This window comes from Carassius auratus, chromosome 35 (assembly GCF_003368295.1).
Source record: "Carassius auratus strain Wakin chromosome 35, ASM336829v1, whole genome shotgun sequence".
Lineage (NCBI taxonomy): Eukaryota > Metazoa > Chordata > Actinopteri > Cypriniformes > Cyprinidae > Carassius > Carassius auratus.
In genome coordinates, this window is record NC_039277.1 from 8,153,573 (window position 1) to 8,181,454 (window position 27,882).

The following is a 27,882-nucleotide window of genomic DNA, read 5'->3' on the forward strand; positions in this document are numbered from 1 at the left end:
CTACATGACTACATCGCTGATTGAGCGCTCACCTCTTCTCAAGCAAACGAAGAGGCAGCGATCGTATAAAATCAGCAGTTGTTGTTTTTTTTTCTTTTGTTAATAATAAAGCCATATATTACATTAAAACACTGAATTGTCTTTGGATGAGAGTTACTTTTAAATACAATAATGATAACATGCAGGTTTACCCTCGCCAAGTCTTGTTTTAAGATGTGCACCATGAAAAGTATTGCGCAAGAAATACAGACCCTGAACTGCTTGCAGCGTAAAAAAAAAAAAAAGAAAAAAAAAAGATTGGAAAATACATGTGTGAGCAACAGTCTCAATGCATGCACACAGAACTCTTGCTACAGTTATTAGCATGGCACATGACCTCAAATGTGTAACGCACAGGAAGTTGGAGTCTTTGCGCGGCGAAAATCTCCAGTCGCCAGATTATTATGCAACAATAATGGTACAGAAAACAAAAGGTTTGAAAAGACCATTTGGTAAACAGTTCTTGCAAATCATGTCCTTAATTCTCAAAACGCACACTACAGAAAAAGCTATCAAAAACTAACATTGCCTTGCTTCAGGTAAATGCAAAGATGAGACTTCAGCCAACCATATGCGTGGAAAATGGTCCACTCTAGAGAATACAGGCATTTAGAAGAGCGCACAGCTCAGCTATAGAAATACTAGCGCTGAAGATACTTATAACAAGTTCGCTGATGCAAACTATTAAAGGTACATTATTTACATGAATTGAATTAACACGTTCAACTTGTGGGCTTCAACGGTTTCGTAGAAATGGAAAATAAAGGCAATAGAAAAACATTTGGTTTCACAAATTTCATATGCGTTACTTTAGCAGAGATGAGACGCAAGATGTAAGGCATGCATGCACATTTTCTGAGATGTTTAACGTCCACCAATCACATTTAACGCACACATCATAGAATTCATTTGACTGCTGAAGCAGGATAGCAAAAAAAAAAAAAAAAGTCAGCATAAATTCATAGCATCACGCCTTTAACCACTGTGGTATTTGCAAAACGATGAAAGGTCTAAAAGTGTGCAAAATTACTGTAGAGGCATGTACAAGTTTGAGTGACTACAAAATGGATGGAAAAAGTAAACAAAAAAATGCAGACAAACGCTTCTCCAACCATCTTGCGAAACGTCAGGGATGGTTTTTGATTTTTTTCACCTTTTTGATTACAAATTGGTGTAGTTTGAATTAAGAGCAAGAAAAAAGAAAACTAATGAACAAAAGTAAACATGACATTTGGTTGAGAGAACACTTGAAAATGTACATGTACATACATATACACGTGTCAACACTTGTAATTAATGCACTCATCTTAGCTATAATTGGCATTATGAAGGTATTTTTCCACATATTGTTTCAATACCAAAATGTTTTTTTGTGTGTTTTGATTTGCATCAACAATCATCATACTCGCTTTGGGTATTATTCACAAATAAGCATTCTATATAATTATGCTGGGTCAAGAAATATTTTGCCAAGCGCACAAACAATGATAAAGAAATTCTGCAGAGCAAGTCTTGGATGTTTAAAAAAAAAAAAAAAAAAAAAAAAAAAAAAAAAATCAGAAAGAAGTCTAATTTATAAACGTAAATGTACAAAATTGATTTTTTTTTTTCTTTTACCTACTGAATCTAAGATGACCTTACACCACCCCAATGCTACGTCTATATATATATTCTGTATTTTATATACACTTGTAATATTCATCATGCACGTATTCATTCATCTCAATTTTCCCACCATTACAGATCTTACATTTCTTATCATCTATCTCAGTAAATAAATAAGAACCATGGTTTGTTTTTCACTACGTCCTCTTCATGGTATTGTGCGAATCTCCCCGAAACGGTCCTGGAGAGTTTTGCATGTAGGGGGCATCACCTCACCAAAAAGAGAGAGAATAAGAGGAAAACAGAGGGAGAGACAGACGAGAAATAAGAGAGAGACAGAAAGGAAAGGATGAGGGAGAGCGCTAGGTAGCTGCTGGGTTACTACGCCTGAGCGTTGGTGCCGTTCTTGTCGGGGGAATTGGCTGCGTTGATGGAGTTGGCAGTGCCGTCTGGCTGGATGCTGTCCTTGCGAGGAGGCATTCGCTCGTTTATCCGGTCCAGTCCGCGTGCTTCCTCGAAGCTTTGGATCTTGTGTTGAGGGTTGAAGCCTTGGATGGCTGGAAGTATGGAAGCAGGACGTTAGTTCACGCTAATGGTTATAAAGTGACTACAGCAATGACAATGTTTGGTTGGTTTTATTTAGGTGTTATTGGTATCCTCGTGCAACTTTTATTATACTTTTTATCATACAGTCACATTGATATCTAAATCAAAGCACAGAAAAGCTGGAGCTTAATTAATAAATAAAAAAAAAGCAATACATTTCCCCCCAAATCAAGCAGCCCTACATCCCAACGTTAACTTTTCCAGAAGTTACTAAATGTAGCATGACTACAGAAGGCTGTTCTTCCCCAAAGAGCAGTCAAAAAGGTTGCTGAAATAAAGCTAAATATACCAGACAGCCAATCAACCAGCTGCGACGAGAAAAAGAGAAGCTGAGGGAGTACAGTAAAGCTTTAACTAGTTTAGATAATGTTAACCAGTAACGCTGATTTACCCACGTCAAGCTTGATATTAAAAAGGCAAAAACAGGCCTAGATCTCAGTTTATTTGGGTGCTTTTTGGTCAGGAAGTGAAACTGATAAAAACAAAGATTCAGTCTCATGCTGTGGTCTGCTCACACCCCAGCCTCTGGCTTCCCTTCTTTAAACAGCTGTGCGCTTGAGACTTTGTGAAACAGCCCTTTCTCAACAGCCCAATCTACCAGTTTATCAAGCGTTACAAGAAATGGTTAACCCAAAAATGAAAATAATGTTATTTACGCACTCCTGTCGTTTCAAACCTGTACAACTTGCTTTCTCATGTGGAACACAAAATTTATTTGGAAGGACTATTTTTGTCCATTCAATGGAAGTCAATGGAGACCAAAACTTTTTCTCATTGTAACCGCCCGCCCACTTTTTTTTTTTTTTTTTTAACAAAAAATATTTTGGTGCTCCACAGAAAAAAGAAGTCATAGATGGTGATAGATTATCAAACCGAACCATATTTAGTTTCTTAACACAAGTTCATTGCTATACTGAGTCACACAATGAAAGCAAAATGTTTTGCGGATACTATTGCAGGGGTTGAATTTTTATTCATTTAGTGGTGGAGAAATCATACACTTAGCACTTTTTAATGCAAACGGAACAAAAGAAACAAAATCTCTCAACGTGCAAATCAAACAAAACTGCTAGTTTAGATGTAACAAGCAGGTAACAAACTACATACAGTACACACACACAAAAAATATATTAAAGGACATCGAGCGACTACAGAAGAGACGAGATGCACAGGAAGGACAGACAGTTATTCCAAGGGGCAGGGTGACAGACAGACAACACTGAGAAGGTTTCACAGATGTCTTGCATACCTCGTGCTTCCTCTGCTTCTACGGTGGCTGTGTAAGCATGAGTAGTAGTGCCATGCCCAAAACGAACGGGGAAAGAAAGTGAGTCAAGTTATCAATGCAATCACAAGTCCATTCAAACCCAATTATTCATCTTCCCCTCCCAACACCAGCCCGAATGCTTCACATGCCACACAGGAAGAAAACTGAGAGGTTAGTTCGACTGCTTCATCCAGAACATAAACAGATTTCAAGACTTGTTTTTTCCTGGCCAGGTTTGTTTTTGAGAAACTGGGCTTTTGATTCTGAGATGCAATGCTTTTCCTGAACTACTCTCGACATGGATCTAGTCTATTTTTAAAGCTGAAGGTATACAATAGCCAAAAAAGGAGAGGGTTTTTCTGTCAAAAAACGCCAAGCAATGAACTGTGAATGCATGATGGCAGTTTATTTGTGGCCTTCACAGGAAGATGAGAGGCAAGACCGCTTTAAGCGATGTGTCACTTTATTTCTATTTTCAGCTACTGAAGAATCCTTTTATTTACATCCCCTCCCCCAGTGCACCACCAACACTTTACAATCATTAGACCATGTTGTAGTTTATTGTGCCTTGACATATGACCTAAAGAGCTGGGCTTTCCAAAATTGTTTAACGCCACAGATCACCAAGTATTAACATTTCCTTGGAAGTGCAGTTCCAACTAATATTTCTTAAAGTCTCTTTTGTTCAAGACAGTTTTGGAGTTCTCATTTGTAGGGGTTTTCAAACAGGGTGCCCAGAGCATGCTTTAAAAAAACCAAACCCATACACATTTAGTGGTTTTGTCAGAAAAGTGGTCTAGGAGTGGCCTAGGAGTATAATACTCAGAAACGGTTAGCTATTGTGCCCATATGAGCAACAAGAGTTAAAGCCCATAATTTTCTGCCCTCTTTATATTGTTCCTTACAAATAAAAATAAAAAAGTATTTTGCAAATGCAAAAAACGTCTGGCTGGCTTTGCCTCGGCTCAAATCAAAAAAGTCAAACCTAAAGTCTGTAAGATACTATAGATCTGACTTGAAAACCTTAAATCTGAACAATAAAAATAATAGCACAATTTTGATGTATCTTTCTTTTTAACACAATGCATGTCAGTCTTTCAACACAAACATTGTTAGAGACACCAAAACTAAGGTGCAGTCACATTTACTGTTGCCTTGGAGAAATTTTTCAAACATTGCTACACTTCTGACAACAGAACATGGCCCTTTTTTTTTTTTGGCTGAAGTTGCACTAATATGACTGCACCTTTAGGGTTAGAGCTCTGTTCAATCCCCAACCCCTAGTATGTGCATTCTGAATCATACTGAATTTAAATTCACCTACTTTCATCAAAAACAAACCTGACCATGTTAATGTGGTTGTTAGTAGGAGGGCAACAGGATGCGGCAGGCTGATGAGTTTTTACAGTGAAGGCAGGGAGAAGAGGCATATCATACCCAAGGCTCTGGTTAAATTGGGTCATATTGCGTCATAGTCATAAGCTCACAGGAGCCCCTCTCACTGTGAAAGCATCACCCACAGCAGCTCCTTGGCACTTGCGATGATCTCAGCCGTGCTTTTCAGGAAATCTGAAGCGTATTGATTTAAATCCGCTTCATTATCAAACCCTTGTAAAATCTCTCCCCTCTTTAAACAATAACACTTTCAATCGAGTCGATGATGGGTGTGCTGCACCGTGAGAGAGGCAGAGCTGTGGGACGAGGTGGGACAGAAACAGAGCGAGAGAGAGAGAGAGTAAGAGAGTGAGTGAGTGGGTAACAGTGGCAGGGGGTCGGTGGAGAGCAGGTATCAGCCCCCACACCACCGCAGACACAGCTCAATGAAGCTGGGAGCGATACTTACCGCTCTGTAGGGTCTGTCTGCCACCTGACAGCACACCCAGAGGCAACGTCCCAGTGGGGGTCAAGCCCTTTAACTGCAACACACTCTCGTTCTCCTCTCTGAAAACACACCCACACATACAAAATCAGATAGGTCAAATTATCTGATATTTTAAGACACTTATTGACCTTATATTCTTCAAAATAAATATATTATATAAATATGTATACATTAAAAACACTACATGTATGAGATAGACGGATAGATCTATCTACCTTACATTTCTTATTTAAATTGTGTAAACCTCTCTCTTATTGTCTTCTGATACTACTTGCATCTAGTACTGTTGCCTATGCTTTTACAGAATAGGTGCACATCTCTGATGGGCAGAACAGAGAGTGTGTGTGTGTGTGTGTGTGTGTGTGAAATCCTTGGCCATGAGGGATTTGTACGTTGTGTGTGTTTATACTCACCTAAGAACAGAGAAAACTCTGGCCATCTTGCCAATGGCACGAATCTTATTTCGGATCACCTCCTTGCGGACTGCCGGGGTGCCACCTGCCACAAACATGCACAAATTATGAGGGACAGAGCAAAAGACAAACAGAGTGAGGGAATTTTAGGGTCTAGTTTTATTGGTGGGAATAATTTTCTGTATTTCGGTTAACTTGAAACCTTGTACATATTATGAACAGCTTTTATGCAGAACAAAAAATAAATCAACATCATTATCTGCACACTAGTCCTATTTGATGGCAAGAGTCATACATACTCCAGATCAAATGAGCCATTTCATCCTGAACTCCCATAAGGAATAAATAAACCCCGTTTCAAAACTCAAAGGCTCACAGACACAGAGAGGAAGTGTGTCAGGCCAAGTTAAAATTATGCAGAATTCAAAAAAGAAGGACAAATCAAACGTGCATCAAGAACAGTAAATGGGACACTGTATTCCTTCCTGACAGCTCCTCAGAAGTGGGGTGGGGGCGTTCAGAACGGGTTAATCTGGTTTCATTACACTGTACTTCACACGGCTCTTGCATTAAGAACAGTAATTATTTTTAAATGACTGAAGTGACTGAATGGAAATACAGGTTGTCTCAGCTCAGGTAAGCTGCTAAGGGCAATGCATGTTTGGCTAGAAGGCAATACATTTAATTCACTGACAAATGATAAAGAACGTAATTTGAATCAAGTATAAGACAAGTACTGTTTATGCACATCCTTTCCCTGAGGTGTTTTATATATATATCCATAAAACAGATACAGCAGGAAGCCCATTTGAATCACACAATTAATGCTGAGTTTGTATTTAAAGCAAATTGCACACAAGAATATTGTGTCCTAAATAGAAATAATGGTTAATTCGCTGAGGACTAATACGCACTAATCAGAGAACTATTATTTGATGAGAAGAGGGGCATGCTGGTATATATTTAACAGAGTTGAAATCCATATTGAGGAGACAAAAGAAAGGGGAGAAAGGAGACATTTAGGTGATGAGGTTAACAAAGCACAATTTTGTACATTTTAATTGAAGTAAATGTTTATTACAAATTTTTTTGTCAAATACACTACCATACAAAATTGAATAGATATTCAGAAAGAATGCTTTTAATTGATTATAATAAATGCTGCTCTTTTGATCTTTACTATTAAACAAAAAATCCGGAAAAATAATGTATCATGGTTTTCATAAAACCAGCACAATTGTTTTTAACATTAATAATAAAAAACATTTATTGTGCAGCAAATCATCACATTAGAATGATTCAGATAGATTAACAGTTATTGAAACTGTAATAATTTCACAATATCCCTGAATGTATTCATTTTTCTCCAAATAAACAACCTTGGTGAACATAAGAGACTTCTTTCAAAATATCTTACAGACCTCAAAATTTTGAACGGTAGTGTATCTTTTTGCTAATACCCCCAACATCAGACCACAGTAGGGCTCGACTCAACTGAATTTATTTGGGGGTTAAAAAAAAAATGCTACAATGCAGCAAAACCTCCAAACACAGACCCATCCATAAGAGGAAGCTCAAGAAGTTCAGAAAAACAGCTCTTTGTGTTCTTACCTTCACATGTATCATCTCCTTCTGACATGAGCTCATCATCAGAGCAGATGTTTAACACGTTGACTAGCATCTCGGTTACTGAGAGCACAAGAGAGAAGACCAACTTTAACATACGCTTTTTGAAAAACCATACTTCTATTAATTACATGCTTCATAGTGTTCAGCATAACCGTTTGGTCATTATGTACAGTTAATGAATGCTGTTAGAATATTTTCATAAGGATTCAATAAACCATCAAATCAGAATTGATGCTCAGTAAAACTTATTTTTAAAACCACCACCCATAATTTTGCAAATGCATTTCTGATGGGCACCAAAACCGATGTTTAAAAAAAAATCAAACATTTCCATTCCCATTTGCTCTTTACCTTTCTCCCCGACGAAGGGCAGTGACCACGTGAACACGTCCATGAAGTTGGGCAGCCAGTACGGGTGAGGAGAGCAATTGAACTGCCGGATGTTCATGACGTTGTTCTCGTATTTCAACACAGCAGCTTGAAGGGTGAAAGAAGAAGAAAAAAAAAGTCAAAAAGCCTGTTCTGATTTTAAGAGTAATCTAATCTTAACAAAAAAAATTAATATGTATATCCTGACGTCATGAATTTCTATGTGTTATGATATTTGCTGAAATTGCATAATGACAAAAATTAAAAAGCTCAGCAAAATGGCACAGGCTCAAAACTGTCTAGAGAGCTCTTACCTTTATTGTTATACACATCTAAGTAGTTTGGTGCAGAGAAGATTGTGATTAAAGAGGGGAAGCCTGTCGTCTGACTTTTTCTGTACATTCGATACCTAAGCGGGTTAGTGAAATTAGGGAAATTGTCAGTAAGAGTTCATATAAGAGCTATTCACATTCATTTCAGAGCAGTCTGGTTTATGAGTGTGATGTGCAGTGTACTCACCCTGCATCTTGGGCTTCATGTGCTCTTATAACTGACAACAAGTTGTTATTCATCAGAAAGTCACATACTGCAGGGTAACTGTTCGAGACGGAGAGAGGAGTAATTAGCGATTCCAGCAGTCCATCAGTCAAAACGGCATGACTAACATTGAGAGGTGTGACTGAACGGGGACTGAGTAGGCAGCTATCAAACAAATGTGCATGTGGGCAGACCGTCAGCTGGAGTACCTGTAGAAATAGGAACATCCTCTCACACTGTTGTGACAAAAGTGCTCCGAGCTCTTTTCACTGCCGTAGTCCTCGCCAGGGTCAGACCACAGCAGGTCGCACATCGGCCCGAAAGCTGGCGGCTCTTTAAACCTGTCTAACTGTAACCCAACAGTGCAAAACAAACAATTAGAACTATATAAGAAAGCACCATCTTATCGGTCACAGCAACAAAACAAATTCACTCTGTTCGCATCTGCTTAAAACGTTCAAATCAGTGACAGATTTTTAAATGACATTAAGTGATTACTGAAAGCACTGAGCAAACCATCATCTTATCCAAGCACATATTAATAAGGAAATAACCAAATACAATCATTTTATGGTCTGAAAACAAATAGACTTTAAAAGCGTTATAACCAATGTGCTCACACATCTCTAATACTTTTTAAAAAGACATGTTAAACTATTACTATATTTTTATTATTACATTTTACTATGATACTTCCTCTTTTCTAGTTTGTACTTGATCTTTTAATGCCTTTGAAACTAGCTCGATGGACTCTTCATGAACTGGTAACGAAGTTAAAGGAACACTCCACTATTTTTTAAAATAGACTAATTTCCAACTCCCCTTAAGTTAATTGGTTGAGTTTTACGGTTTTTGAATCCATTCAGCTAATCTCTGGGTCTGGCGGTAGCACTTTTAGCTTAGCTTAGATAGACCATTGAATCTGATCAGACCATTAGCATCTCGCAAAAATGACCAGTTTTTATATTTTTTCTATTTAAAACTTGACTCTTCTGTAGTTACATCCTTTATAGTCTCGCGTAGCTAGATCTTCAGACTGAAGGTCTGGAATCTATGGCAGCTTTCATTGGCCAAGGCCCACGGTAGAGGCCGTTTGACCAACATGTCAAACAACCAATCACAGTTTGTTTCGTCATCATCGTGTTTCGAGGCATGGAAATATCGTCACAATAATAGACCGGTGTGGAAAACTCTTGGACACATTTCAAAGATTCTGTGCTGTGAACTTTAAATATTTCACATACTTTTGAAAATCCAGTGTTTAGTTGATATTGATAAGCATTCGTTGTCACAGTTGTAAACACTATAGGCTTTCTTCTTTCGTGAGGGGGTTTGGCACCATTGTATCTTTGTTTCCAGGAAGAACGTTAAAGAACGAGACACACACGTCTCACGGAAATCAAGTAGAATTCATCCAATACGATGACGACTTCGACACTCATGAAGTGTTTATATTTTTTGTGTGCCATATGCATCAGACGTTCAGCCAACGCTCTGTGGGCGTGACATCTGAGGCTGAGACTACAACATGTATGAAGACCGATGGAAAATGAAAGTTATGATTTTCTAAGCTGATATGGCTAGGAACTATACTCTCATTCCAGCGTAATAATCAAGGAACTTTGCTGTCGTACCGTAGATGCAGCAGGCGCAGTGATATTACGTAGGGCCTGAAAATGGTCCCCAGCTAGTTTGTGTAGTTGCAGCAGCAAAAGCAGAGTTGTAAACGATGTAACTACAGAAGAGTCAAGTTTCAAATATAAAAAAATATTAAAACGCTTTGGTCATTTTGAGCAAGATGCTAACGGCTTATCAGATTAAATGACCAATGCTAAGCTACAGCTAAAGTGCTACCGCCAGAACCGTAGATCAGCTGAATGGATTCAAAAATGGTAATTCTCAACTGTATACTCAATTTTCAAAAATAGTGGAGTTTTCCTTTAAAACTAACCACATCTGTATTCTGTACTGACATTATTCCAGCTTGCCTAGCTAGTTATTCAGGTTTCTGATGTCATTGGGCCCTGTATCCTATCAATAATGAATAAGAGTCTTTCTGTAGGATTTGTTCCAGAATATTTAAAGAATGCTACTGTTGAAAAAACAAAAAAACAAAAAACAAAAAAAACAAAACCAACATCTAACCTTGATGTTAGGCCAATTTCTAATTTACCTTTTATTTCTAAAATCATTGAGAAGGTAGTTTCTGTCCAATTATTACATTTTTTAGAGTCGAATAAGGTCTTTGAATCGTTTCTGTCTGGAAGGGAACATCACAGTACAGAATCAGCTCTTTAAGTGTGTCAAATTATATTTTATCATCAGTTGATTCTAGGACCCTATACAACACTTCTGCTGTTGTATTTGAGTGAGACCTTTGATACGGTCGATTGTGATATTCTTATTTCTCATCTTGATCACTGCGTGGGTATTAAAGGTCATGCACTGAACTGGTTCAAATCCTATTTGAACAATATAACTTTTTCTGTTTATATAAATGGATGTCTATCCTCCAGATTACGTATGACCTGTGGGGTTCCCCAAGGATCTATTCTTGCCCCCATTTTGTTTTCTTTATAAATGGAATATAATTTTATAAAAATTTAATTTTTAGAAAAAAAAATTATGCAGACAACACTCAAATATGTGTACCCATCAAGCATAATGACAATGCTGTAGGGGTGTAACGGTATGCAAAAAAATCACGGTTCGGTACGTACCTCGGTTTTAAAGTCACGGTTCGGTTTATTTTCGGTACAGTAAGGGAAAGAAATGCAAACATTAAACTGCAGGTTGTTTATTAGTATACACTTTTTTATACTTTTTAATTAAATATATATATAAAATAAAAAAACGAATAAAAAAATTAAATACTGCTGCAAAGTTCTCCACTAAATAAAGTACTCTCAGTCTCAAACCAATATCATATAATAACATATAATGAAAAATATAAATAAATAACTATGATTATAGTGCAGCATTACCAAGCCCAGCTTGTAGGCCTGCTTCACCAGAACCGTGCCGTGCCTGCTGCTGTAGGTGACAGGGAGACCCCCGACAGACCAGGCTCTTGTCTTCATGACAACAATATCTATACTTCATGTTGAGCATAAATATAAAGCCTACTGATAAAGGACAGCGTCAACAGTATTGACGGCAAAATAGACTATGTATGTTTGACAGGTGCAATATTTGAAAATAAATAATTATTAATTTATTTTTTAAATTACATTTCTATCTGAATTTATGTCCATATAGACTTTCAAACATCAAAGTGTCATGAATTAATATGTATTTGTGTACAAAATGACAAACATTTTCCTATTCTATTTTGCCTGGAAACGCTTCCAACACGCTTGCGTGTTGCGTGAAAAATAGGCGTCGGTTCTATTTCTAGCATGCACACGTTTTCCGCGCGTCTCAACGCAGGCAGTCTGCAAGCTCTAACCTGTTAACATGGGAGCCGCAGGCAGCTGAGATGCTTGCGCCACGCATCCAGTGTGTCGCCGGCCTTAGAATCAGCTGCAGGGCGGGATTTGCGCTGAACGCGGAGACTTCTGCCACTTAATATGTTCGTTTGGAAACACGAAAATGTACTTCTTTTAAATATTAAATATTGCATTCCGTCATTTGGTACACACGTGCAATATACACACCGTTACACCCCTACAATGCTGTACTGTATTCTTTAATTGCCTGTTTGTCAGAAATGAAGACGTGGATGTCCAAAGATTTCTTAAACTTAAACGAGAGTAAGACTTAATTGTGTTTGGACCTTTAGCAGTCTCTAGCAGCTTAAATCAAGTGTTGGGCAGCTTAGCTGCTTATGTAAAGGCATCTGTTAAAAACAGATCACTTTTTTTGTCTGTTTTTTGACTATTATTTGATAAGTAGTTAAATGCAGATCAAATCATGCTTTTTTTTTCAGATGAGAATAAAGGCCAAAGTTAAAAAAAATTTAACCCATGCTGAGTTCGAGAGAGTAATACATGTATTTATATTTTCTCTAGACTACTGCAATTCAATCTATATAGGTCAATCCAAATAGTCCAAAATGCAGCTGCTAGACTTCTTACTGGCACATGTAAATATGAGCATTTCACCCGTCTTACTCTATGCATTGGTTACCACTAAAGATTTTTAAGTCTTAAATGCACTGGGACATTCTTATTTATCTGAAATTGTGACTGTTAACATATCTGCTAGATGTTAAAGGTAATCAAATCAGAAACTGCTGAAGGTTCCCAGATCCCAATTAAAAAGAAATGGAGACTGAGCTATGTTAAAACTAAACTAACTATTAATATCCCCAAATAAATACATCTTACATTTATACCATTTTTAAAAAAAATAATAATTACAAATAGATAAATTTTAGTTTAGCGTAATTATCCTACATTTTATATAATAATTATTATTATAGTGAAAGTAGTATAGTACATAGCAATATCATAAAAAATAATGTAACCATTTTATAATTACATTTAAATATTATTATTGCTATTAATGTTATTTATTTTATTATATATATTATAATAACAATAAGTAAACAAATATAATTATAATAAAATGGTTGACTCAAAAGGCAACAATGTGGACCATACATTTTGTTGTAATTATATAATAAACCGTTTTAAATATAACAACTAAAAAGTGTCTTTTTTTATTGCCATTAATATAAATCATATTTATTAACTATATAATTTATTACACTTAAAATAGCTCTTTTATTATAATAGTTATTAATAATAATAATAATAACACCAGAGATTTAAAAGGAGATCAGTTTAAAGATGTAAATTCTCAGAGGTTTTCAGCATGTTGACATCTTGTTGTGATTTAGTGGTACAACTCCCTCTGAGCAGTTGCAGGTCTAAATTTATCCCTTTTAAAAAAGTCATTACAATAGCGAAACAAATTCAACACCTTCCAATATTGTCCTGCCATGAATGTCGCACACACTATGCAACAGCACAGGACTTTACTTACTTTCCGGATGTCATCGAGGCAGGTGATCTCGGGGGACAGGCCTCCGTGAACGCACAGGAACTGCTGGTTGAGCAGAGCGGCCAGTGGAAGGCAGTCAAAGGCATCCATGCAGGCATCATACACGCGTTCCGAGTACTTAATCTTGCCTGTGATGAGAGAACCACAATAAAAACACCATTGTCTTTGCAAACAGGCACAAGCAGAGTGAATAAGCTTTTCAAGCCAAGGCTGTCACAATGTCCATATGACATATACTGTTGCAGTAATGCTGGGTGGGTGAGGGCAGACCGAGGCTTGCCAACTTTCCAAGGCTGGAGGAATAGATGGAGGAGGAAGAGGATGTTTGCATGCCTTGTTCGGTGATGTTGCAGCAGACCCGCGTGCTAATTGGGATGAACTAAGGAAACCAGCATGGCGGGAGGCTGATTAAAGCAGGCTGAGGCCAGAGACAGGTTACATGTGAAACAATACTTCCATTAAATCCTGACATTTTAGAACAGGCCAGCCGTCTAGCGTATTGTAAACAGCAGCACTGACAGATAAGAAACAGGCTGCCTCGTGATGAGCAAAGAACTACACTGCAATAAGCTAGCAAGGGGAGAAGTAGCACATCATTATCAAAGCATCTTTGATTATAGCTGGACAGAGAAGCAGCCAGCCTTCATCTAGGCTGAATGAACGCATTAACAGCCAAGATTCTGCTGATCCAAACTGAAATGCCATTGGGTGGTTCCTGATTGGCTAAATTAGGGAGTTTGACTGGAGAGTTTTTGGAGCAGAACCTCAGATCCATTTGTTCATTGTTGAACTAAGTTACTTGGACTGCAAGTAACTTAGTTCGATATTTTATCAAACGGTAGAGATTAAAAAATAAATATATATAAATATTTATTTTAAATCAGACATGTGCAAGTAACATTAGGCTACATCATCTGAGGCAAGTGCTGTGCATTATATGCCATCATTCCCTATTACAGGTTATATAACATTTATTGTTGCTATATGGGTGCTTAGTTTTTCTTGGCATTTAGCACACTTGGCCAAAATCTCATGATATAAAGGATTAAGCACTTATGCACAGGATATTTAAAATGTAAAAAAGTATATTGGCTAGATGGCAAAAAACCTACTTCTCCAGTCTCCATACACATAAAAGCATTAGCCTTTACATACATAGTGTTTGAGTATAGAAAATGCTGTACTATTCAAACAGTTATTTGTCTGCCCTTGAAGCGGAGATCTGTCTCCTTCAGGCTGTACGCGGCGCGTCAATCTGAGTGGAGGCGGGGGAAGTGATGAAGTTTCGCGAGAGCTTGAGGATCCAACGGTGTTACGAAGTTTACTGACCAGCTCTTATTAATACTTATCATTGGTTAAATATTTGTAAAAACCTCTGATTTAAAATAATAATAAAGAATTATTATAGAGATATGATTTTTGGATAATATATATAGCCAATAATAACCCACACACTTTAATCATAGTAAAATGTAACACTGCAACCGTGAGGGCTGAGAAAACTAAACTACATAGCGACAGCTGGAAGCACAGTTATATTAGCCAAAATATTTCATAAACACATAAGTCGACGAGGGATTTATATAACTGCATGAATGATGGGTGTCACAATTTTGTACAGATTCTGTGTGGGTCTGCTGATGATCAGCAGCTGGTGGAAAGCATGCAGCCGTTCGATCTGAGGGTTTCAGTTAGCTGTCAGAATTTGTCATGACTGGGCTGATGTAAATCTGGGGAGTGAAGAGCCCTGGTGAGTGCTGAGGGACGTGATTGAGCTCTGTGCCTGCGGCCCATCATCCAATACTCCCATGACATGATCTCTCTCTCTCTCTCGGGATGCCACGATGGTAATAGGGGAAAAAAAATTGGCATGACAGACTTGAATGATAGAATGTGGCTAAATCTAATTTTATTCACTTGATAACGTTTATACACACATTTCGAGTTTCTAAAGAGCGGAGCTTACATTCTTGTTTAAAGGTGAAGTACTCCGTGAGATGCCGACACTCGTGGTTGCCTCTGAGGAGGAAGAGGGTGTTTGGATGGTTAATCTTCAAGGCCCACAGGTAGAGCACACACTGGAGATGTAAACAGAAAGAGCATGTTACAAAAACAAGAAAACAAATAGCACTTTGGTCTTTGTGTATGTGTGTATTCATATTGTACATTTAGTGCCTTGATTCAAATATGCATCACAATGCATTTCACATTATAAAAGATAGCTGCAGTTACCCAGCCTTAAACATCAGTATAGACCATGTGTTAAAGAGTCTATTTTGATATGTGGATATGAAAAGAATCTGTTCAGTCAAACCTAAACAAACACAATATTGCTGAACAATCATTAGTGCTCTGATTCAGCTCAAACTAATATGCAGGAAGGCCACGACACAGCAGGTTCAGTGTTTAAGAGGATTATGCCTCCATTACTCTGATATTTTATTAAAGGAATAGATCGCTGAAAAATGAAAAGCATTGTATCATAACAGCACACTAGAATATACAATATGCAGTTTTTCTTTATGCATGGAAGATTTAAAGACGGATTTCATTTGCCACTGAGGCGGGTATTAAAAAAAAAAAAAAAAAAAAGCACCCTGTGAGCAATGGGGTTGACTCGTCTTTCCATTTCAAACATAGATCACATTTTTATTTTTATATTTCTGAACTCATTTTATAGGACTAAGAGTTTTGAAATTTTTATACACAAAACTGGACTGGATGCAATTGTTTTTGTATAACATTTTAAATTATTATTATTTTGTATTTAGTTCAAGAAAACAACTGGACCAATACACATTGTTTTCGGTTATGATCTGTTAATTTACACTTATGTATACATGTATGTAATGTGCTAATATATTATATATATATATATATATATATATATATATATATATATATATATATATATATATATATATATATATGTATATATATATATATATATACACACACACACACACACACACACATACAGTACATATAGCACATTACATACATACATACATACATAATAAAGTACTATAATATAGTAAAGTATATAGAATTGTTATTATTATTAAAGTGCCTGCCAAAAGTTTGGAAACATTACAATGATTTTTAAATAACTAATCTTCTGCTCGTCAAGACTGAATTTATTTGATGAAAAAAAAAAAAATGTATGAAATATTACGAACACAAAAAATTAAATTTTAATACATCACAAAATGTAATCTTCCTCTGATGTAAAGCAGATTTTTCTTCATCACTACTGCAGTTTTCAGTGTAACATGATCTTTTAGAAATCATTACAATTTATTTGACCTAACATTTTTGATTATTATCAATGTTGAAAACAATGTGGAAATGGTGATAATTTATTTCCCAGAATTTTTTTTTTTTAAATATAAAGTTTAATGAACAGCATTTATTTATATTTTTTAAATAAATTGATTAAATGTTAATGCATTTATAAAATATAAATCATTTTAAATGTCTCACTGCCATTGTTTCCACACAAATATGAATATGCTCGTGTTTGACGCTTCGAATCATCGAGCGATTTGTACTGTCCTGCAGATGGCGCTGCGAGCTCGTACAGCGTTCTCAGGATCATTTGGTCCACGATTAATTTCGCAGTTTATTCAGGAAAAGCTTAAGGCCATTTTCCCGATTTCAATCATCATCCAGTAACCAACCTGACCCCTCCCCCCTCTTCAAAGAAACTCGGATCTATGCCAATCACATGGGTCATCCCTCAGAGGTCAGAAAATATGGAAATCCGTATTTAGAAGGAAAAATCTCATCCCTGTATATATATTAAAACAAAAGTTATTTTAAATTGTTGTAACATTTCAAAACATTACTGTTTTTACTGTATTTTTTATCAAATAAATGCTGTCTGAGCATAAGAGACTCTCAAATCTTACTGACCCCAAACCTTTAGACAGTAGTGTACCTTTTTTAGTAAAGCTAGCATCCCACTGCGAACAGAACCTTAGCCTACCAGAGGCAGATAAGAACTTCAGAAACTGAAGCTGATGTACCATCCAAAACATGCTGAACCACAAACACATCTGAGCAGACAGAAAACACTTTGCTGTGCTAAGCAAGACTATGATTTCAATCTTTTCACATCCACTTCTGATATCATCTCTCAACCCCTAGCTCTGAAACTGGAACTAAAGTGCCTAAAGTTAAAGTTGCTTTAATTAACGTTCGCTTCAAATCTTAACCCGTCAGTCACTCTACGTGCTCCATTAGCTCATCTCCACAATCCCAATAAACACCCGCGAGGCTTTACAGGTCGCACATGGTTAAGATTATCCACAGTGCACCACTGCGTAACAGTGGACAGGATTTCAGTTTTAATCTGCAGAATACACAATTCATTTTCCATCCTCTCAGGAAGGATAGTCTGCGTTTAGGTTACAGCTATCAAGCCCTGCACTGAGAGAAACACTGAAAACGAAGCATTCTCCACACAGCTCTGGGTGTCAGGGTGGGACAAAGTCTGGTGCCGTAACCTATGTAAGTGTTTGATGACTGCAGCGTCCCAGTCAGAGGGCATTAGCAGGTGGTGCGGCGGATGACTGAAGTTCAGTCCTTTGTGGTCTGTGATGTCCAGGGAGGGAGTAGAAACTAAGCGTGGACTTTGTTGTGAAACACATATGCTTTCTTTCTATGCATCTTAGGTGGCCAGTGGCCCCGGACCCTCAGCTGTGTTTGATGCCATCGAGCAGCGGTGTGTCCGCTCTCTTACGCCGCTCCTTTTAACCATGACATTTCTCCCGTCCCTGAACTTTGCAACCAAAGCGCGGCGCAGGGGTGGAAGCTTTTTGAGGACTTGCGCTTGCTGGCCCATTCAGAGTGACAACAGACATCAAGGCCAATGATATAAAAGACGCCAGCTGATAAACCGGACTAGAAGTTTTCTTTAGCAATTTACACAGAAGTTGGATGTTGAAAAGCGCATTCTCTTGCCTGCAGGATGCCGGGATCAATAATCCTTTAATGCCATCTGCTTCATCATTGTGGCTGCTTCACAATGACGACACAGTGTTACAGACAAAGGTGACATACTGATTGCATCATCACAATGCATGCTGTTTGAATGGCACAGCCACATGGCATCCTCTGAGGGCCAAGCTGTATTGAATGTGAACATCTCAAGTGGCAAAATTTCAGTGCATCACTATGGCATGCTGTCGATTATAACAGAAAATACGTTTTTCTCCAATAAAATCAAATACAATTCTATACACTAGGTCTGCAAGGCAAGACATGCTGGACAGTTTAAAAACAGAGATGGGAAGCTTTATGTTTGTTAATGTGGTTACGTTGATTTGTATTTTTTTTTTTTATCACAAAGGGGAAAGCTGAAAAGTCTGTACTTTGTTAATACTATTCTTTACTGTTAGCAGGAGGAGAACTTCAAGGATGTAACTTCTGTATGTTGAGTTTTCTCCAAATAACCCTTCACAATTGCAAAAATGACCACATATCCCGAGAACATGGTATGAAAGCGGTTGAAATATCACCCTATTCAATTAAATGTGCGCATGTTGATGTTTTATCCCATGCACAATGTTTTGCTCCATAGACTTCTATTGTAAGTGCATTACTGTACACACAGTTTTTGTGAACTGAGGAGAAAGCTGAAATGATTTTCTATGTTAATCAACAGCAAGCTACTGATACTGCTGATCTTATTATGTAATGAAGTATCGAGAGCTTAATATGAATTGAATCTATAGTATTCCTTTATTTATATTTGTTTAGGCATTAAAGAAAGAAACAGTTGTTTACCACTTAACCCCATTTTACATAACTTGTAAATGTGAACATTACAATTACACTCACCTCAATACTGAAATAGCCTCGGTCCACATAGTCTCCCAAAAATAGATAGCGTGTATTGTGCGGGGAACCCCCCACCTCGAAGAGCTTCATCAGGTCAAAAAACTGCCCATGGACATCTCCGCACACTGTAGGTGGAGACAAACACATTAAGAAAACCACTTGAAGATGAAGCGACAAAAACAATGTGACATCATTGCGGCCAAAACAAACAAAAAAAAATCATTAGAGAATGCTGTGAAATGTGCACACACAAGAAGGTCAAGGATATATTTTCATGAGCTCAGGATGGAGGAAAAAATGGGTGCAGAAATCTTAGGATTTGAGCAACTGGGGGCGCACAAATATTAAAACCACCAAAACGGAAGTGCACAAATACTAGGCCCAGTCAAATCGGCTGAGTGAACAGATCAATAGTGGTTGCCACAAACAGGATGTGGCCAAACCAACCCCATTTCCGCTTAAACCTCCACAAGGTAAAAGGTTGTAGGCAGAAACACCATCTCAATTATTCATGCCACAGTTTCTTCACTTTTCTCTTGCAAGCCAATTATCATGCACATAGTGAGTGTTATTAAAAACACGAGAGAGCGCAAAGGGGGGTTGTGGGGGGGGGGGGGGAGATGTAGATAGACATGCCCATTTATATCCACACACCTGTTTGTGTGTATGGGGAGTGCTGGGGGTTTCCTGTGGCCTCCACTGGGGAATTAAAGTGTGGGGGCGTGTGAGAGAGAGGGAGTCTAGGATACAACTGTTTCTCTGACCTTTACGGAGCTACCACATGGAAGACTAGCTCCAGTGCTTCCCACACAGACTTTACTTGGGTGGGCTGCCTAGGTATATTAACTGCCGCCCAAATTTAATTGCTTTTATTATTTTTATCCGGCCAAAATAATGAAACCATCTGCGACCGATCGACAAGAGGAACATTTCCCCTCTCCCTCGTTTTGTTTCATGACTGCTCGTACTATGTGCACGAGAGCTTTTATTCCTGCTGACGTCCCCACGTGCCCTGCACTGCAGAGACATGGCGGATATTTCACAGACAGACAAGGCTCGACAGTGTGTGCGCATCAGTCGCTAATAAAAATAGATGTGCACGAACTGTAAAATGTAAGGCGGAGCTGTTGTGCTTTCAACAGTCTCGTGCAACAACCCATCAGACTGCTTCAAAGTGATTTTCAAACAATGAATAGCACACATTTATGCCAAGCGATTGCTTATGAACTTGAGTTGATGAACTATGACAATGTCTACTTCATGACCTTTATATAACATGTTTTAGACGGTTGTAACAATGCATAAACATTTCAATATAAAAGTCCCGGTGTTTTTATATATATATATATATATATATATATATATATATATATATATAAATATTTATTCTTTTTTTTTCTGGGCATTATTGATATTTTGGTTACACAATTAATTGTATTAAATTTAATTTCCATTTCATTGGCTGGAATGCTTCCCCACAGGAAGAAAAGACTAAAAACATTATTTGACATATTCTTCAATATAGAGATTGTACTAGTAAAATCTGTGTCCCATTCAACGAGAGAGACTCCATTTAAATGCATAATAAAGCATAATATTATATTGTAATTAATTGTAACAGTAGCCTATGTAATTAAAATTGCAGTAAATTAAAATATTTTAATAAATGACACATTATTTGTTATTTGTCACCTGTAGTAGACCATTTGTTTGCCGCAGGTAATCCACTGCAGGTAGATTTCATTCCTGTGGGAAGCACTGAGCTTCATAAGAAAAGAACCACACACTTCTCGCTGACTTAAGGACTGTGTCAAGGTCAGTACTAAAACCAAAGATTAAGTATGATATCAGAGATGCCCGATCAAATAACCGCAAAACCTAGAGGGTACTTTTATTGGTCTTAGATAACGTTCTCCATAAGAGGAACTAAATCGCTGTAACACACTCTTGTTTATGAGAAATTATGTGGGAGAGTACCATCGCCAGTGGGCATCGTGTTTTTCTGTCATCCTTCGGCATTAGGTGTAGCACAGATCCTTGTGAGAACCACATGCTGGATGCAGAAGCTGGTTGTGAATCACGGCAGGTTTATAGTGTCGCACAGCGAGTCATCAAGTGTGCAAAAGCCTACCTGTGATGGGGGCCTCAACTTCCAGCATGCATTTCTCATTGCGAAGGATGTTGGCACCGTCGTTGATGATGCATAGCGCTGCGTCTTCCTCCAGGCGGCCCTCTTTCACCAGGTGGCTCTTCAAAAGCTCCAGCTTGGGCTTGCCATCCTCGTACAGCTCTTTCAAGGTGAGCCGCGTCGTGGGAGGGTATGGCACTGCTGTGGAAAAGAGGAGAAAGGAGGCCTAAAGTTTTAGTCTTGTTAGTCACAGGGAATCCTGCTGGCAGACGTTTAATTACATTAGAGAAATAATACGTACATCCAAGACGATATTATACAGGCTTGTAAGCCATTTTGACAGTACAAATGGATTAAAGCTTTGTGCCAGAGCAATTCAGACCACATATTGATTTGGAACTACCCGATAGAGCATCGCAACGAATGTCTAAATTTAAAGCAGCATGTTTTCAGCGAGGACTGTGCAATCGATAACAGTGTGGTGAGGTCTCAGAGTCTATCACAGTATCTGTTGACCGAGGTGTCCCCAAGTTAAGGAAGCGCAGCTCCTCCACGATTTCAAAGACAGATGGTGTGTGATAAAAGTGCAGAACCAAAGGCAGAAAAATGTGTTACGGTGTTACTCAAAATAAAAATATCTCAGCCCAAGAGGTTCTTAACATGCCACTCTCAGGCTTCCATCAAAAGTAACTCAAAGCTTGTTTGTGAAACTAGATAACATTTTCAGAACCTGAAACCGGCCTACTTATTAATTTATCTGTTAGAAAAATATGCAGTTCTGAACATTCTCTGTGTTCTTGCCAGTAGCAAAAATCCCTGAAATGATACCAGAGTGTTTTAGATGGTTGCCATGGCATGATACCGTTGCTAAGGTGTTCTGAACAGTTGCTAAATGCTTGCTAAAAGAACTCGCTCCCATTTTTTTTTTGTAGGTCAACATGACCATTTTCATCTGTTCTATTGTCCAACAGCCATAAATCATACGAAAAGCCACACAATTTGAAGTCATTTCATGTCCCTCTTGTCCATAGCACAAACAGTGAGGGGTGACTGTGCTAATCTTTAATACTTAGCACTGCAAAGCTTAAATTAAATCAAATAAATTCTTAAAATGTTTTCCCCTAAACAATGTCGGTGCAAACCCTAACCTTAACCTCAGTATACCTTGAGTTCATGACTTTCTGAACTATTCTTGGCAGGTGTGAATGAGTTGACGAATGAAGTCGGCCGGTTTACTTTAACGTCTTTGTCTGAATACAGGCAAATTAATTGATGGTTGCAAGATGACAAGTTATTACACAATTCATGACGACAACTGAAAACATACAGTTCTCTAGTTACGAGGTTGCCTGAAAAATGCAATGCCAAGCTTATTGCCAGAAACTAAAAGCGAAACATATGCATGGTAATAACAGTTGCCGTTATTGGTCAGGAATTGGGACTCTCCCACAAAGCTATGTGGGTTATCAGAACACACATGGCCACAGCTGGTCCCGTCCCTTCCCCCAACCAACACGCACAGACCTTGTTAAGAATACACGAAGCCCTGGCCGTCATGGAGAAGACAGCTTAAATAAACCCTCAACAACCTGGGGGCTGGGTTTTAACGTTCAGACACTGTGTGTAGGGGTGAGGTGAACACCATGCAACCAAATGCCTGCTAGAATCGCTCTGCAACCCCCTGAGCCTCGAGCTATTTTCAGTTGCAGGAATTCCACTACATTTAAACCAGTTTAAGAGAGGTTAGGAAGTTACGTCCTGAAGTCGGGGTGGGGTAGAAGGCCAGCTGCTGGCATCGATATGAAATCCTCTCCGCCAGGGTCACAGGCCAGGTTGGCACGGCTCGCTCTCCAGAAGAATTTGGGTCTGGACAACGGCCATGGCTTTCAGAGCTGGGGCCACAGGCATGAGAGAACACAATGCTTTAAGCTTGAATGACTAGGAACCTTCCAGGGACTCTAATGGGGGAATTAGGAGCAAATAATCAGTTTGGGTTTACAAAATCAACAGTTTTTTGATGATTTTGGGGTCTGTTCAGACAGAAACCTTCAGAGGGTGTTGCTCTTGTTGTATGCCAGTATGAGGAAGAGAAAGACGACGGATCTTTCATGCCTGACAGAATAAAGGAAGGACACCTGCTCATTTGCCTATTTTAACTAAAGCTGTAACAGGGCTATTATCTGGCTGGAGGGTTGAGTTCACCCTTCTGCGGCGATGGTAGAGAAAATGTGTAACCTCTCAGTGTGGCACATTTGCATGTGAAAATGAGGCCCCTTAGGACAGGAGTGGGATTTTACTATCAAAGTGCCAAAAAAATACGTATTTACCCAGCAGTGAGGCGACTGTACTACACTCGTGGTGTACACAACCCTCGATGATGTCATAACCCAACCCAATGAAGGCCCTGTTAAAAGGAGATCGGTTTACGAGAATAAAAATACACCCACTTGCTCACTGCATAGCTGTCCAGCCATTAAAAGTTTAAATGCCCTCAAAAATACATCTAAAACAAAACCAAGTTGATTTTTGTATTCTTACAAGGATAGTTTATTCAAAAATTTTAATCATTATTTACTAGCCCACAAGTCATTTCAAAATCCGTATGACTTACTGTGAAATGCAAAAGAGCATTTCCATACAGTAGGAGTCAATGTGGTTCGATTTGGTGGTTCTGGACCCTTTATTGTATGGACAAAACAGCTGAAATATTTTTTTTAAATATCTAGAAGTTGTCGAGTAACATTTTGGGTGAACTATCCCTTTAAGAGACTTCTGGACCAGACCGCATGTATATTAATAAGGAAGCTAGAAAAGGCGTAACTTCCTGTGTTTGGCCTGATCTGTGGTTTTATCGCATTAACTGTTTTCCTTTTTTCTTCTTTATGGGGGGGTTTTAAGAGAACATTTTATTTGTCACATGGACTTTGAGGTTCTCAGCAAGGATGATGTTGGCTGGTAAGAGCGATCCTAGAATGGAAAGCCATGGTGAAAGGGTGAGAGATGGGGCCCAAGGTCTGTTAATCATGCATGAGGACAGAATAATTACACAAGCAGGGTGACGCTGACCCTGACAGCTCTAGTTTCTTATCTGTAAATAAGCCAAAAAGTCAAAACCTCAAATTCAGATGCAGCCTGACAGGGGTACAAAACTTTATAGCATCGTCTGCATAACTCACTTATTTCCAGACGATGTGCATTTGACTGTGATATGATTTCAGGGCGGGCATTCAGGGTGATGTTGATGTTACCCCTTCCAAAAAAAAAAAAAAGAAATGCCACTGATAGCAACCCAGCTTGAATTGCTCTTTCATGCTAACCTTTCAAGCTTTCAACTGACTGTTGACCCACCTTTAAAATGCACAACACAAACCGCCAGACTGTCTGCCATTATCAGCAGGGGAAAGTGAGAAAAGAGTTGCGTGGCAATGTCTAACAACTAATCAAAGCTTTTAAAGGCCCTTAACCTCATCTTTCCTCCGCCTACGACGCATTGTTCCAAGCTTGGTTCGGCTGATGAGCGAGTGCATAGTAGAAAAGTGCCGCTGCAATCCTTGATTCCCCACGCTCCGTGCTTTAACTGTGGGAGGACTCATCAAGAAGCGGCCTTGGTGAGAACCTCAACTCCCACTCAGCACTTCAATCACACTGGAGTTCATTCTCGCAGAGCTTATAGTCCTTTTAAACACAAGCTATACTCAGTTTATCTTCAAACACAATGTTTTCTGGACAAAACAAGAGGCTGGCATGCTCTAAACAAGCATATATATATAAACACTTAAGTCTTTCATCAGCCAGGAAATATGCGGAGACAGAATTATCACAGGGGTGGTATAGGAATACTGGCGCACGACTCTGATTGGTCACTGGGTAGTAGTGCTTTCAAGGTGCTAACAATCTACAATTAACACTTGCATCAGACAATATTCCCTCTCCACTGTCCTGATTCTCTGTATAATTGCCTCTTATGTGGTGAAGTTGGCATCACTGATTCTGATACTTCCCTGTTTAATACTGCAAAGCTGCTTTTAACAATCTCTTTTGTATAAAGGGCTATATAAATAAAGGTGATTTGACGGACTATAGTTCTCCAGTTCAAACCTCGCTCAACGGGGATGACTGTCCATTGTGGCTAACAAAACAAATCCCACAAAAAAAAAAAAAAAAAAAATTTCAGACAGCCTGCGATTGCACATACGTGTGGCATAAAATCCAGGTGTTGGAGCGCTTAAACTGAAAAGAGGCATTCAGTGAAACCTGGAACCAATTTGGAGCTGAAATGCTCCTGTTCCTGCAGAAAAAAAAAAAAAAGAAGAACCGGGATTCTAGACAGAAAGAGAGTTCGGCTCGTTTTAATGAGGAGGGTTTTTTTTTTTTTCTGTAGCGATTTAGGATCGCTGAATGGTCTGACTTGAAAATGGAGACGCAAGTCATTATGGATCCAGAACTAGACAACTACTAAAGAGCCCAGCGCTTTCAGCTCATTACAGAGACTGTCTAATTAAGCCTGATCAGCCAAAACACAGCGAGCTGACAGCAGCACATAAGGGACTGAGAGGAAAGAACACTATATATGTCAGCGGACACACTAATTTTAATCCAAAACAAGTCAAAGTTCCCCAGGTAACTCTATACTCATGAAGCCACAGACCTAAACATCCAATTAGTTGTAGTACTGCATCTCACCTCTTTGACATAAGAAACTCCCACGAGCCCTTGATAAGTTGATGCTTAAATGCATCACCTAACCAGGGGTCAATCCTATTTTTGTGTCTAAAGTAGGATTAAAAGTATGAGGTTGATTGGGATCACACAGATAACTTCAGTTAGTTTAGTTCTACCTCAGACAAAAGAGCAAAGCTGAAGTGGCAGTTCTCAATTGATTGTTCCCTAAACCATAAAGAAGGATGGAAGCAAAAGGGTGAAAAAAAACCCCCAGATGTACTACAGTTGATGTGAATGATGTTATTAGAGTCACTGTTGTGCAATGATGATAAATGTAAACCTATGGATTTAATCTTCTAAAGTTAATCAACTAAATTAACACACACAGAAAAATGCATACATTTTCTATTATAAAATATTAATGCAAAATTTTAAATAACTATGAAATTCACCATATATATATATATATATATATATATATATATATATATATATATATATATATACATACATACACATACACACACACACACACACACACACCTGTAATGCAAAATCAAATACCTGACCGTTTTAACAGTTTCAGATTCATGAATCCCCAGGGCTTTTCATATTCAGACCACTTTGAGGATCATGCAGCCCCACTAATATCCCTATAATGATCTAATTAACTAATGAGAGCTTTGCTTCTACGTAATGTTTGCACACTAGAGCTTAAAACTTCATTGATCTCATTTAATACATGCCAATTCATCCACATGCAGCCTGAGCCAACCTGTCAAATAAGCCACCAACATGAGTGTCATTATACTTTTTAAGTTATCTTAAAGTCAGTCAACACTACTTATATTTATATTCACACATAAACTGAATGTCACTCGTCAGCTTCCAGCGCGGGTTAGCTAACGTTAACACACAACCAGGCGAACTGGATAAAATCGTACGGTTTCACAAAGAAAACGTACCTTTTACAAGCCGTTCGGTGGTGGATTGTTTATTCTGCTCCTTCCCCGACATTCTTCAGTGTCTCTCGGTGGAATAATTGTAATTCCTCCTTGTAGCTGAACCCAGCTAGTCGCGTTAGCCCGCTAGCTCGGCTAAGCTACTGACGTTTCAGTTCGCGAGGAAGAAAAGTCCTGACCGCTCCGCTGTAAGAGCGGGGAAACAGAGTCAGAGCGCTCGTCCGGGTCGGTTCGTTGATATGTACGCTCAAACGGTGGGGGAAAGGGGAAGGGGGAGCCCACTGTAACGGCAGAGTTTTATTTTCTGCCGTGTCTGTCCTTCGGGTTTGCTCACACAGGCGACCCAGCTGCTGTCAATTTCTCTGAGGGAGTAGCGATGTCCGACTCGTGAACGAATCGTTCACTTGAGTCGAAACTTTTCAGGGAATCGTTTGAACCAGTTCATAAATCCTGTCGTTGACGAAAAAGACCGAATCGGTTCTCGAGTCAACAATTCACGAACCTCTTTCGGATGTGTCCTATTCATAATAAGCCAAGACCTGATATGTGAGTTGATCTAAATAATGTAAGGTAATAATTATGGCTAATTAAATTAACTGGAAATGTGTTAATTAATGTTAAACACATTGACAACTTTTGTTAAGACTAGCAGTAATATAAAAAACGTAGTAGTCTGCGATATGTGCCAACAAATGCAGCAATTTTAGAGCATGCTATATACCACGCAGTTGACGCAATTCCGTGAAAAATTAAAATAATCACTAATTTGGTTTTATTAACTGGCTCTTCAAAACGAACTGTTCAAAAGAACCGAGTCCAAAAATCACTCAGACTTCTTCTCTGTGACGGAGGGAAGGCGGGGGGAGAGCGAGCAGAGCGACAATAAAAGGCTTTGTACGAGATGTTGCCTGTTTTTGTCAAGCGGCCACAGT

At 38.5% G+C, this 27,882-nt stretch overlaps 1 protein-coding gene across 3 annotated transcripts; it reads right to left on the reverse strand.

The window, feature by feature from the left end:
* On the reverse strand, window positions 1–27,354 carry LOC113054264 (serine/threonine-protein phosphatase 2B catalytic subunit gamma isoform-like). 3 transcript variants are annotated; one of them, XM_026219685.1, is made up of 14 exons: window positions 26,954–27,354; window positions 21,330–21,524; window positions 19,199–19,323; window positions 15,321–15,432; window positions 13,337–13,482; window positions 8,557–8,696; window positions 8,330–8,407; window positions 8,125–8,219; window positions 7,793–7,918; window positions 7,424–7,501; window positions 5,813–5,897; window positions 5,361–5,458; window positions 3,500–3,526; window positions 1–2,201 (listed from the first exon to the last, which is right to left on the reverse strand). In XM_026219685.1, exons 1-14 carry the CDS (start codon window positions 27,003–27,005, stop codon window positions 2,026–2,028), a joined length of 1,533 nt encoding a protein of 510 aa, XP_026075470.1. In that variant the 5' UTR covers window positions 27,006–27,354; the 3' UTR covers window positions 1–2,025. The 3 variants fall into 3 exon arrangements, with proteins under 3 accessions (XP_026075470.1, XP_026075469.1, XP_026075471.1); XM_026219684.1 differs by having other exon boundaries at window positions 21,330–21,527; window positions 26,954–27,353; XM_026219686.1 differs by lacking the exon at window positions 3,500–3,526 and having other exon boundaries at window positions 21,330–21,527; window positions 26,954–27,353.
* Window positions 27,355–27,882: the final 528 nt, after the last annotated feature.